This window comes from Oncorhynchus kisutch, linkage group LG18 (genome assembly GCF_002021735.2).
Source record: "Oncorhynchus kisutch isolate 150728-3 linkage group LG18, Okis_V2, whole genome shotgun sequence".
In the NCBI taxonomy this organism is placed as follows: Eukaryota; Metazoa; Chordata; class Actinopteri; order Salmoniformes; family Salmonidae; genus Oncorhynchus; species Oncorhynchus kisutch.
In genome coordinates, this window is record NC_034191.2 from 17,275,925 (window position 1) to 17,288,837 (window position 12,913).

The 12,913-nt window shown below is 45.0% G+C and overlaps 1 protein-coding gene across 1 annotated transcript in view; it reads right to left on the reverse strand.

Moving 5' to 3' along the window:
- Positions 1–12,913, reverse strand: part of LOC109909474 (protocadherin Fat 3-like) — a 335,512-nt gene that overhangs the window by 86,053 nt on the left and 236,546 nt on the right. Inside the window, 1 exon segment of the mRNA XM_031796332.1 lies at positions 10,940–11,001. Coding sequence (XP_031652192.1) covers positions 10,940–11,001 — 62 coding nt within the window.

Below are 12,913 nucleotides of genomic sequence, written 5' to 3' on the forward strand. Positions count from 1 at the left end.
AGGGAGGGGTGGTGGAGGGGTAGTAGTGGGAGAGAGAGTGAGGGAGGGGTGGTGGAGGGGTAGTAGTGGGAGAGAGAGTGAGGGAGGGGTGGTGGAGGGGTAGTAGTGGGAGAGAGAGTGAGGGAGGGGTGGTGGAGGGGTAGTAGTGGGAGAGAGAGTGAGGGAGGGGTGGTGGAGGGGTAGTAGTGGGAGAGAGAGTGAGGGAGGGGTGGTGGAGGGGTAGTAGTGGGAGAGAGAGTGAGGGAGGGGTGGTGGAGGGTCAGTATTGTGAGAGAGAGTGAGGGAGGGGTGGGGGAGGGTTAGTAGTTGGAGAGAGAGTGAGGGAGGGGTGGTAGAGGGGTAGTAGTGGGAGAGAGAGTGAGGGAGGGGTGGGGGAGGGTTAGTAGTGGGAGAGAGAGTGAGGGGGGGGTGGTGGAGGGGTAGTAGTGGGAGAGAGAGTGAGGGAGGGGTGGTGGAGGGGTAGTAGTGGGAGAGAGAGTGAGGGAGGGGTGGTGGAGGGGGTAGTAGTGGGAGAGAGAGTGAGGGAGGGGTGGTGGAGGGGTAGTAGTGGGAGAGAGAGTGAGGGAGGGGTGGTGGAGGGGTAGTTAGTGGGAGAGAGAGTGAGGGGTGGTGGTGGAGGGTAGTAGTGGAAGAGAGTGTGAGGGAGGGGTGTTGGAGGGTCAGTAGTGAGAGAGAGAGAGTGAGGGAGGGGTGGTGGAGGGGGTAGTAGTGGGAGAGAGAGTGAGGGAGAGGTGGTAGAGGGGTAGTAGTGGGAGAGAGAGTGAGGGAGGGGTGGTGGAGGGGTAGTAGTGGGAGAGGGAGAGAGGGAGGGGTGGTGGAGGGGTAGTAGTGGGAGAGGGAGAGAGGGAGGGGGTGGTGGAGGGGTAGTAGTGGAGAGAGAGAGTGAGGGAGGGGTGGTGGAGGGTAGTAGTGGGAGAGAGAGTGAGGGAGAGGTGGTAGAGGGGTAGTAGTGGGAGAGAGAGTGAGGGAGGGGTGGGGAGGGTTAGTAGTGGGAGAGAGAGTGAGGGGGGTTGGTGGAGGGGTAGTAGTGGGAGAGAGAGTGAGGGGTGGTGGTGGAGGGGTAGTAGTGGAAGAGAGTGTGAGGGAGGGGTGTTGGAGGGTCAGTAGTGAGAGAGAGAGAGTGAGGGAGGGGTGGTGGAGGGGTAGTAGTGGGAGAGAGAGTGAGGGAGAGGTGGTAGAGGGGTAGTAGTGGGAGAGAGAGTGAGGGAGGGGTGGTGGAGGGGTAGTAGTGGGAGAGGGAGAGAGGGAGGGGTGGTGGAGGGGTAGTAGTGGGAGAGAGAGTGAGGGAGGGGTGGTGGAGGGGTAGTAGTGGGAGAGGGAGAGAGGGAGGTGTGGTGGAGGGGTAGTAGTGGGAGAGGGAGAGAGGGAGGTAGCTAGGGAGAGGGGGGAAGGAGGAGGTAGGGAGAGTAAACTCCCATATCTACTGGGTAAAATACCACAGTGTGTCATCATAGCAGCAAGATGTGTGACCTGTTGCCACAAGAAAAGGGCAACCAGTGAAGAACAAACACCACTGTAAAAACAACCCACATTTTTGTTGATTTATTATCCCTATTGTAGTTTAACTATTTGCACATCGTTACAACACTATATAGACATAATATGACATTTGAAATGTCTTTATTCTTTTGGAACCTCTGAGTGTAATGTTTACTGTTCATTTTATTGTATATTATCTACCTCACTTGCTTTGGCAATGTTAACATATGTTTCCCATGCCAATAAAGCCCTTGAATTGAATGGAGAGAAGGAGGGAGGGAGGGAGCTGGCAAAGACAACAGGGGTGTGTGAAAGGAACCTACATGACAGCATAAGGGAAGAACAGAGGATGAATGATAAATGTAGAACTTTGGGAACATCCCTCCGAGCCTGTGGCGGTTGACCCCCTCTGTGAGTGAATGTAATCCGCTTTGTACAGCACAGTGAGAGAGAGGTAGAGACAGAGAGGGAAAAGGGTGAACAAGCAAGTGGCGGCCACAGTGAAGGACAACAATATTCACTAAAGGTCGACATGAACAGATCTCCATTCATGAGAGAGAGAGGAGAGAGAGAACCAAAGAGAGAAACAGAATTAAAGAGAGACAGGAGAGCCTGGGGAATAGATGGCCTGTCAACAACATACAGCAGCACAAGGACAGCACAGACAAGCTAGCTAGCATACACTGAACATACGCTAATGCAGCTAAACATACCAATATACTGTATACACTAAGCTTCTGATTATACAAAGACATTATTACAGAAGACCCAACAACTATTGAGCTATCAGTGTATTTATACTCTACATACACTACCGTTCAAAAGTTTGGGGTCACTTAGAAATGTCCTTACTTAAATAAAAAAATAAAAGCACATTTTTTGTCCATTAAAAAAGGTAAAATTGATCAGAAATACAGTGTAGACATTGTTAATGTTGTAAATTACTATTGTAGCTGGAAACGTTCGAATTTTTATGGAATCTCTACAAAGACGTACAGAGGCCCATTATCATTATCATCACTCCTGTGTTCCAATGGCACGTTGTGTTAGCTAATACAAGTTTATCATTTTAAAATGATAATTGATCTTTATAAAACCCTTTTGCAATGATGTTAACACAGCTGAAAACTGTTGTCCTGATTAAAGAAGCAATAAAACTGGCCTTCTTTAGACGAGTATCTGGAGCATCAGCACTTGTGGGTTCGATTAAAGGCTCAAAATGGCCAGAAAGAAAAACCTTTCTTTTGAAACTCGGCAGTCTATTCTTGTTCTGAGAAATGAAGGCTATTCCATGTGAGAAATTGTCATGAAACTGAAGATCTTGTACAATGCTGTGTACTACTCCCTTCACAGAACAGCGCAAACTGGCTCTAACCAGAATAGAAAGAGGAGTGGGAGGCCCCGGTGTACAACTGAGCAAGAGGACAAATACATTAGACCGTCTAGTTTGAGAAACAGACTCCTCAAGAGTCCTCAACTGGCATCTTCATTAAATAGTACCCACAAAACACCAGTCTCAACATCAACAGTGAAAAGGCAACTCCGGGACAGGCAACTCCTTTGACCCCAAACTTCTGAACGGTTGTGTATGTTAACATGAAACAGGCCATTTAAGTGGTTGGGAAAAGTCTAAGAGGCGCGATTGAGAGGAGCGTTGCATAAGCACATGTCTGATTGGGCGCAAGTAGTAGGTTTGAGTAGAGAGTAGCATGGGTGGGTGGGGAATAAAGAATGCCAGCTGTTGGAAACACCAAAGGCAGATTATATTTGTCTGTCTGCCATTGAGGGTAGTGCCAAAAAGGCCTCAACTAGAACCACAAAGCAACAACAACACAGCATGATTTGGACAAAATAGTCTAGGGTGGGAAAATGCTGTTTTCACTGAAGCTCCAAGTTACAATCCACCTTCTCTGAGTTGGTTTGACAGGCTAAACGCCTTTTTTATCACTCTCTTGCATTTCTCTCTCTCTCTGACAGTAATGAAAGATGGTGAAAAGTCACCCTGAAACGTGGAAAACAAGACAAACTTCCATGAGTTCCATCTTGTTACAAACACACTACCCTAATGGTCAAACACGACGCTACTAGAAATACACTACCTTACAAGAAAAAAAACAACCCAACTAGAAACACCCTACTGAAAACACACTACCCTACTAGAACTACACTACCCTACTGAAAACACACTACCCTACTGAAAACACACTACCCTACTAGAACTACACTACCCTACTGAAAACACACTACCCTACTGAAAACACACTACCCTACTAGAACTACACTACCCTACTGAAAACACACTACCCTACTGAAAACACACTACCCTACTGAAAACACACTACCCTACTGAAAACACACTACCCTACTAGAACTACACTACCCTACTGAAAACACACTACCCTACTGAAAACACACTACCCTACTGAAAACACACTACCCTACTGAAAACACACTACCCTACTAGAACTACACTACCCTACTAAAAAAACACACTACCCTACTGAAAACACACTACCCTACTAGAACTACAACAGAGGGAACACCCCCCTATCCACATTGATGGGACAGTAGTGGAGAGGGTAGTAAGTTTTAAGTTCCTCGGCGTACACATCACAGACAAACTGAATTGGTCCACCCATACAGACAGCATCGTGAAGAAGGCGCAGCAGCGCCTCTTCAACCTCAGTAGGCTGAAGAAATTCGGCTTGTCACCAAAAGCACTCACAAACTTCTACAGATGCACAATCGAGAGCATCCTGTCGGGCTGTATCACCGCCTGGTACGGCAACTGCTCCGCCCACAACCGTAAGGCTCTCCAGAGGGTAGTGAGGTCTGCACAACGCATCACCGGGGGCAAACTACCTGCCCTCCAGGACACCTACACCACCCGATGTCACAGGAAGGCCATAAAGATCATCAAGGACAACAACCACCCGAGCCACTGCCTGTTCTCCCCGCTATCATCCAGAAGGCGAGGTCAGTACAGGTGCATCAAAGCTGGGACCGAGAGACTGAAAAACAGCTTCTATCTCAAGGCCATCAGACTTTTAAACAGCCACCACTAACATTGAGTGGCTGCTGCCAACACACTGACTCAACTCCAGCCACGTTAATAATGGGAATTGATGGGAAATTATGTAAAATATATCACTAGCCACTTTAAACAATGCTACCTAATATAATGTTTACATACCCTACATTATTCATCTCATATGTATACGTATATACTGTACTCTATATCATCTACTGCATCTTTATGTAATACATGTATCACTAGCCACTTTAACTATGCCACTTTGTTTACATACTCATCTCATATGTATATACTGCACTCAATACCATCTACTGTATCTTGCCTATGCCGTTCTGTACCATCACTCACTCATATATCTTTATGTACATATTCTTATCCCCTTACACTTGTGTCTATAAGGTAGTAGTTTTGGAATTGTTAGCTAGATTACTTGTTGGTTATTACTGCATTGTCGGAACTAGAAGCACAAGCATTTAGCTACACTCGCATTAACATCTACTAACCATGTGTATGTGACAAATAACATTTGATTTGATTTGACATTACTAGAAACACACTACTAGAAACACACTACTAGAAACACACTACTAGAAACACACTACCCTACTAGAAACACACTACCCTACTAGAAACACACTACCCTACTAGAAACACACTACTAGAAACACACTACTAGAAACACACTACCCTACTAGAAACACACTACTCTACTAGAAACACACTACTAGAAACACACTACCCTACTAGAAACACACTACTCTACTAGAAACACACTACTAGAAACACACTACCCTACTAGAAACACACTACTCTACTAGAAACACACTACCCTACTAGAAACACACTACTCTACTAGAAACACACTACTAGAAACATACTACCCTACTAGAAACACACTACCCTACTAGAAACACACTACTCTACTAGAAACACACTACTAGAAACACACTACCCTACTAGAAACACACTACCCTACTAGAAACACACTACTGGAAACACACTACCCTACTAGAAACACACTACCATACTAGAAACACACTACTAGAAACACACTACTCTACTAGAAACACACTACCCTACTAGAACCACACTACTAGAAACACACTACTAGAAACACACTACTCTACTGGAAACACACGACTCCACTAGAAACACACAACTCCACTAGAAACACACTACTCTACTAGAAACACACTACCCTACTAGAAACACACTACCCTACTAAAAACACACTACCCTACTAGAAACACACTACTCTACTAGAAACACACTACTAGAAACACACTACCCTACTGGAAACACACTACCCTACTAGAAACACACCACTCCACTAGAATCACACTACGCTACTAGAAACACACACACACACATGCACACACAAATCCTGTGCGTTTGACCTTCTTCAGATGCGGGAAGCAGGCTTTTCTTCCCCAATATCACTCAAGCTTTTGTCTCAGGCATTTGATCTCAGATGCAACACTTTTCTCTTCCGCTGCACTGAATAGGGGTTTTGACCCTGTGCGTGTGTGTGTGTGTGCGTGCGTGTGTGTGCGTGTTCATGTGTGTGTGTGTGTTTTAGTTTTATCTGTTCAAGTGAAAAATCCCTTCTGGTCCATGCAGCACTTGGGTCACACACCTCATCAGGAGAGAGAGAGGCTCTCAACTAACTCATTTAACCATTGCCACTTAACCCTTATTGTGGATGTTAATTTGTTCACACCCATCTTGTTGGTGGAGAGAACATTTTGCAGGTTTAAAGCTTCTATACATTTTGCTCTGTCTAATGTGTATTCGTGTGAAATTTGAGTGACTCAAACATTAAAACAAAGTCTATGGGCTAAAAAAAACAAAATAAAAAACATTAGCTGACATGATCTGGACATTTCTGACACGTTATAGAGAAGGTAATGACTGACATGGGCTAGTTGATCTGGACATTTCTGACACGTTATAGAGAAGGTAATGACTGACATGGGCTAGTTGATCTGGACATTTCTGACACGTTATAAAGAAGGTAATGACTGACATGGGCTAGTTGATCTGGACATTTCTGACACGTTATAGAGAAGGTAATGACTGACATGGGCTAGTTGATCTGGACATTTCTGACACGTTATAGAGAAGGTAATGACTGACATGGGCTAGTTGATCTGGACATTTCTGACACGTTATAGAGAAGGTAATGACTGACATGGGCTAGTTGATCTGGACATTTCTGACACGTTATAGAGAAGGTAATGACTGACATGGGCTAGTTGATCTGGACATTTCTGACACGTTATAAAGAAGGTAATGACTGACATGGGCTAGTTGATCTGGACATTTCTGACACGTTATAGAGAAGGTAATGACTGACATGGGCTAGTTGATCTGGACATTTCTGACACGTTATAGAGAAGGTAATGACTGACATGGGCTAGTTGATCTGGACATTTCTGACACGTTATAGAGAAGGTAATGACTGACATGGGCTAGTTGATCTGGACATTTCTGACACGTTATAAAGAAGGTAATGACTGACATGGGCTAGTTGATCTGGACATTTCTGACACGTTATAGAGAAGGTAATGACTGACATGGGCTAGTTGATCTGGACATTTCTGACACGTTATAGAGAAGGTAATGACTGACATGGGCTAGTTGATCTGGACATTTCTGACACGTTATAAAGAAGGTAATGACTGACATGGCAACAGGCAAAGTGATGATGCACTACCCAACTTCTAAATTGTGATTGAATTCATCTGAAGATACCTAAGAAAACAACATACCACAGTTCAAAAAGCAGCATCCTAACATTCCTTTCCAGATAAACAATGGCAAATGGATATATAGCCTTTAGAAAAAGAAAACCTTTTTTTTAAAAATACAAACATAAAATCTATTAATAAAAAAATCGGACAACAGTAATATTTTACACAAACATGAAGGTCACCGTAAATCTATCATTTCTGGTGAAGAAATGAATAAGAATTGTGGAAATTAACTCGATGCCTGTCCTTTCCACAGAAAGTTAAACATAGAAGCTCAAACAAAAGGCTAGAAGAAGGAATAACATATTTATGGTCAAATGTCTCTTTGATGTTTTATCCCTTTATTGAAGAAACAACAGCATGTTCGTGGTACAGGCCATTCTGGCCCATGGCCAGTCATAGACTGTTCTCTCTACTACCGCATGGCAAGCGCTACCGGAGTGCCAAGTCTAGGACAAAAAGGCTTCTCAACAGTTTTTACCCCCAAGACATAAGACTCCTGAACAGGTAACCAAATGGTTACCCGGACTATTTGCATTGTGTGCTCCCCCCAACCCCTCTTTTTACGCTGCTGCTACTCTCTGTTTATCTTATATGCATAGTCACTTTAACTATACATTCATGTACATACCACCTCAATTGGGCCGACCAACCAGTGCTCCCGCACATTGGCTAACCGGTCTATCTGCATTGTGTCCCACCAACCACCACCCGCCAACCCCTCTTTTACGTTACTGCTACTCTCTGTTTATCTTATATGCATAGTCACTTTAACCATATCTCATGTACATACTACCTCAATCAGCCAGGCTACCTCATGTAGCCTGGCTACATTTATAGCCTTGCTACTGTATATAGCCTTATATAGTCTATTTACTGTTGTTTTATTTCTTTACCTACCTATTGTTCACCTAATACCTTTTTTGCACTATTGGTTAGAGCCTGTAAGTAAGCATTTCACCTGTTGTATTCGGTGCACGTGACACATACACTTTGATTTGATTCCATGCTAAACAGGCTATGTGCTAAATCTGATATACAAACCCCTGCTAAATCTGATCTCGAAACCCCTGCTAAATCTGATCTATAAACCCCTGCTAAATCTGATCTATAAACCCCTGCTAAATCTGATCTATAAACCCCTGCTAAATCTGATCTATAAACCCCTGCTAAAACTGATCTATAAACCCCTGCTAAATCTGATCTATAAACCCCTGCTAAATCTGATCTATAAACCCCTGCTAAATCTGATCTATAAACCCCTGCTAAATCTGATCTATAAACCCCTGCTAAATCTGATCTATAAACCCCTGCTAAATCTGATCTATAAACCCCTGCTAAATCTGATCTATAAACCCCTGCTAAATCTGATCTATAAACCCCTGCTAAAACTGATCTATAAACCCCTGCTAAATCTGATCTATAAACCCCTGCTAAATCTGATCTATAAACCCCTGCTAAATCTGATCTATAAACCCCTGCTAAATCTGATCTATAAACCCCTGCTAAATCTGATCTATAAACCCCTGCTAAATCTGATCTATAAACCCCTGCTAAAACTGATCTATAAACCCCTGCTAAATCTGATCTATAAACCCCTGCTAAATCTGATCTATAAACCCCTGCTAAATCTGATCTATAAACCCCTGCTAAATCTGATCTATAAACCCCTGCTAAATCTGATCTATAAACCCCTGCTAAAACTGATCTATAAACCCCTGCTAAATCTGATCAGACGTACAGTACAAGTCACATCAATACAAACCCCTGCACCAAACCTACAGTCTGAAACAAATGGGAGCCAATGACATTAGGCTCATCTCTGTAGATATCGATAAGACTTCATTCTCCCTCTGTTTATTCCTCATTGATCTGGCGTGGCATCTGTTTATTCCTCATTGATCTGGCGTGGCATCTGTGTAAATGAATATGGATTTCTATGACCGGCCTAAATCACACCACTGTTAACTGTTTGGAGGGTTTGTTTATAGAGGAAATGAGATTTAACTGGTTTGCACTGCAGCAAACCAGACCTTTTTAAGTCTGTAGCTAAACTATACGTGAAATGGAGAGAGGGAAAAGCTAGCAGACAGACGGACAGACAGGCAGCCAGGCAAAGGACAGAGAGTTAGGAATATGGGAATGGCTAGCAGACAGACGGACAGACAGACAGGCAGCCAGGCAGAGGACAGAGAGACAGGAAGATGGGAATGGCTAGTAGACAGACGGACAGACAGGCAGCCAGGCAGAGAGTTAGGAAGATGGGAATGGCTAGCAGACAGACGGACAGACAGGCAGAGGACAGAGAGACAGGAAGATGGGAATGGCTAGCAGACAGACGGACAGACAGGCAGCCAGGCAGAGAGTTAGGAAGATGGGAATGGCTAGCAGACAGACGGACAGACAGGCAGAGGACAGAGAGACAGGAAGATGGGAATGGCAAGCAGACAGACGGACAGACAGGCAGAGGACAGAGTGGCAGACAGACGGACAAACAGGCAGCCAGGCAGAGGACAGAGAGTTAGGAAGATGGGAATGGCTAGCAGATAGACAGACAGACAGGCAGAGGACAGAGAGACAGGAAGATGGGAATGGCAAGCAGACAGATGGACAGACAGGCAGAGGACAGAGAGACAGGAAGATGGGAATGGCTAGCAGACAGACAGGCAGAGGACAGAGAGTTAGGAAGATGGGAATGGCTAGCAGACAGACAGGCAGAGGACAGAGTGGCAAGAAGATGGGAATGGCTAGCAGATAGATGGACAGACAGGCAGAGGACAGAGAGACAGGAAGATGGCCGAAGATGTTTGCGTTCTCTCACAGTACAGTGTTGTTAGACTATACAGAGAGGTGGGAGAAGAGATGTTACTGAGCATCAAATAACATACAAACATAGAGGTGCCATAGAGGATTTAATGGATCTGTTTACTCATCACATATTCTCCCTGTCACAGACCTTATCTGAAGTATACTGCAGTGGGGAGAAAATATCCAACTGGCATCAAAACACACGTCAGCATCTTACTGAGAAACAATCAATACAGCTAGAGCAGAATGTCTTTGAAAAATAGTTTGTCACCGCACGCACACACACACACACACACACACACACACACGTTCATGATTCAGGACTCTGGCAGCAGCAACACCATTTACCTCCAATCTGCCACCCTTAGTCAAGATACGACACTCCAATCAGCTCATAATGGAACCCAACACACAATCTTCATTTCCTGCTCCACTTCTCATACTGACTCAATTACACTAGACCTGCCTCTCTAATGCACACTCTACTGAGAGCAGGTAGACAGAGAGGGAGGGAGTTATGAAGAGAGAGAGAGAGAGAGAGAGAGAGAGAGAGAGAGAGAGAGAGAGAGAGAGAGAGAGAGAGGGAGAGAGAGAGAGAGAGAGAGAGAGGAGAGAGAGAGGTAAAGAGAGGGGGATAGAGAGAGATCAACAGTGAGATAAAAAGACAGAGAGAGAGAGGGAGAGTAAGAGAGAGAGAGAAAGAGAAAGAAAGAGAACAAGAAAGAGAGAGGGGGGATAGATAAAGAGAGAGAGAGGTAAAGAGAGAGGGATAGAGAGAGATCAACAGAGTGAGAAAAACAACAGGGAGAGAGACGCGCACGCACACACACACACACACACACACACACCTTAGTATGCCTCTTACCTCTAAAACATGCTCCGCCTGTTGCTCTCGGTCCAGTTTCCTGGCCGTGGTCGTGATGACACCTGTGAACACAGAGACAACTGCATCAGAGAGAAGAACTAACAGACACATACAAGAACATCACATATCAAATATAAAGCCCTTTGTACATCGGCTGATATCACAACGTGCTTATATAGAAACCCCAAACAGCAAGCAATGCAGGTGTAGAAGCACGGTGGCTTGGAAACTCCCTAGAAAGGCAGGAACTTAGGAAGAAACCTAGAGAGGAACCAGGCCTTCAGGGGTGGCCATCGCAGTGATTGTACAGGGTGCAACAGGTCAGCACCTTGGGAGTAAATATTGTAACTAGATGCAAAAAATGGTAGTTAGATGCAAAACATATCATTTGGACTTGTTGTCAAAAACAGCTTAATTAGAGAAAATAATGTCACATTTAATGAGTCAGATCTACTTATGATATGACATTCCTTCAATACCCTCATTTGCTCAGAGGATACACATGCACACACGTACACACAGTGACCAAGTGATCATTGTGACAAGGTAATTACCATGGGGTTTGCACAGCTGTCTTACAGGAGGCTGTCTGAGGTTAATTACTGACACTAGCCTCTACTGGCCCTAATTGTTTTGTTACTTAACGTCATTACAGCAGAACAGGGAGAGGGAGAGAGAGAGAGAGAGAGAGAGAGAGAGAGAGAGAGAGAGAGAGAGAGAGAGAGAGAGAGAGAGAGAGAATGGGAAAGAGAGAGAGAAAGAGAGAGAGAGAAAGGGAAAGAGAGAGAGAGAAAGAGAGAATGGAAAAGAGAGAGAGAAAGAGAGAATGGAAAAGAGAGAGAGAAAGAGAGAGAGAATGGGAAAGAGAGAGAGAAAGAGAGAGAGAATGGGAAAGAAAGAAATAAAGAGAGAATGGGAGAGAGAGAATGGGAAAGAGAGAGAGAGAAAGAGAGAGAGAATGGGAAAGAGAGAGAGAAAGAGAGAGAGAATGGGAAAGAGAGAAAGAGAGAATGGGAGAGAGAATGGGAAAGAGAGAAAGAGAGAGAGAATGGGAAAGAGAGAAAGAGAGAATGTGAGAGAGAGAATGGGAAAGAGAGAGAGAAAGAGAGAATGGGAAAGAGAGAAATTGGAGGGAGAGGAGACAGGAGAGAGACAGTGTGCCTCATCACATGGGACATTTCCCTCCATTTCTTCTTACATGAATGGAAACATTTGCTTTCCTTGCTAAAGTCCAGTCAGTTTTAAAGAGGCCTCAGGGGTGAGCAAGAATAGCCACTTCTTCATTTACTGGTCACGCTATTGCACTCCCCTTCTTCTCCTCCCCTCCCCTCTTCCTCCCATCACGTCTCACAGATCAATACAGAGTTTTAGGCCCTTGGAAGGTTTTCTGAAAACACTGTCTAGAGTTTGCTCGGGGACAAAACTACAGAGTGGTGAGAAAGAGAGCAAGGAGCACAACTAGGATTGTCACCCACACACCCACACCCATCCACACCCACCCACCCACACCCACACCCACCCACACCCACCCACCCACACCCACCCACCCACACACCCACCCACACACCCAAACACACCCGCCCACACAACCACACACACCCACCCACACCCACCCACACACACCCATACACAACCACACACACCCACACCCACCCACACACACCCACCCACCCACCCACACCCACCCACACACACACACACACACCCACCCACCCACACACACCCATACACAACCACACACACCCACACACACCCCCAACCACACACATAAACACACACACCCACACCAACACACACACACACATTCACACGCAGGTTTTGTCTTCTATCCTCGCAGGGACCTAAAATTGCTATCCACTCAAAATCCTATTTTCCCAAAAACCTAAACCTACCCCTAACTTTAACCCGAACCCTAAACCTAACCACTAACCCCTTACCCTAATTGTAACCCTAACCCCTAACCCCTAACCCTAA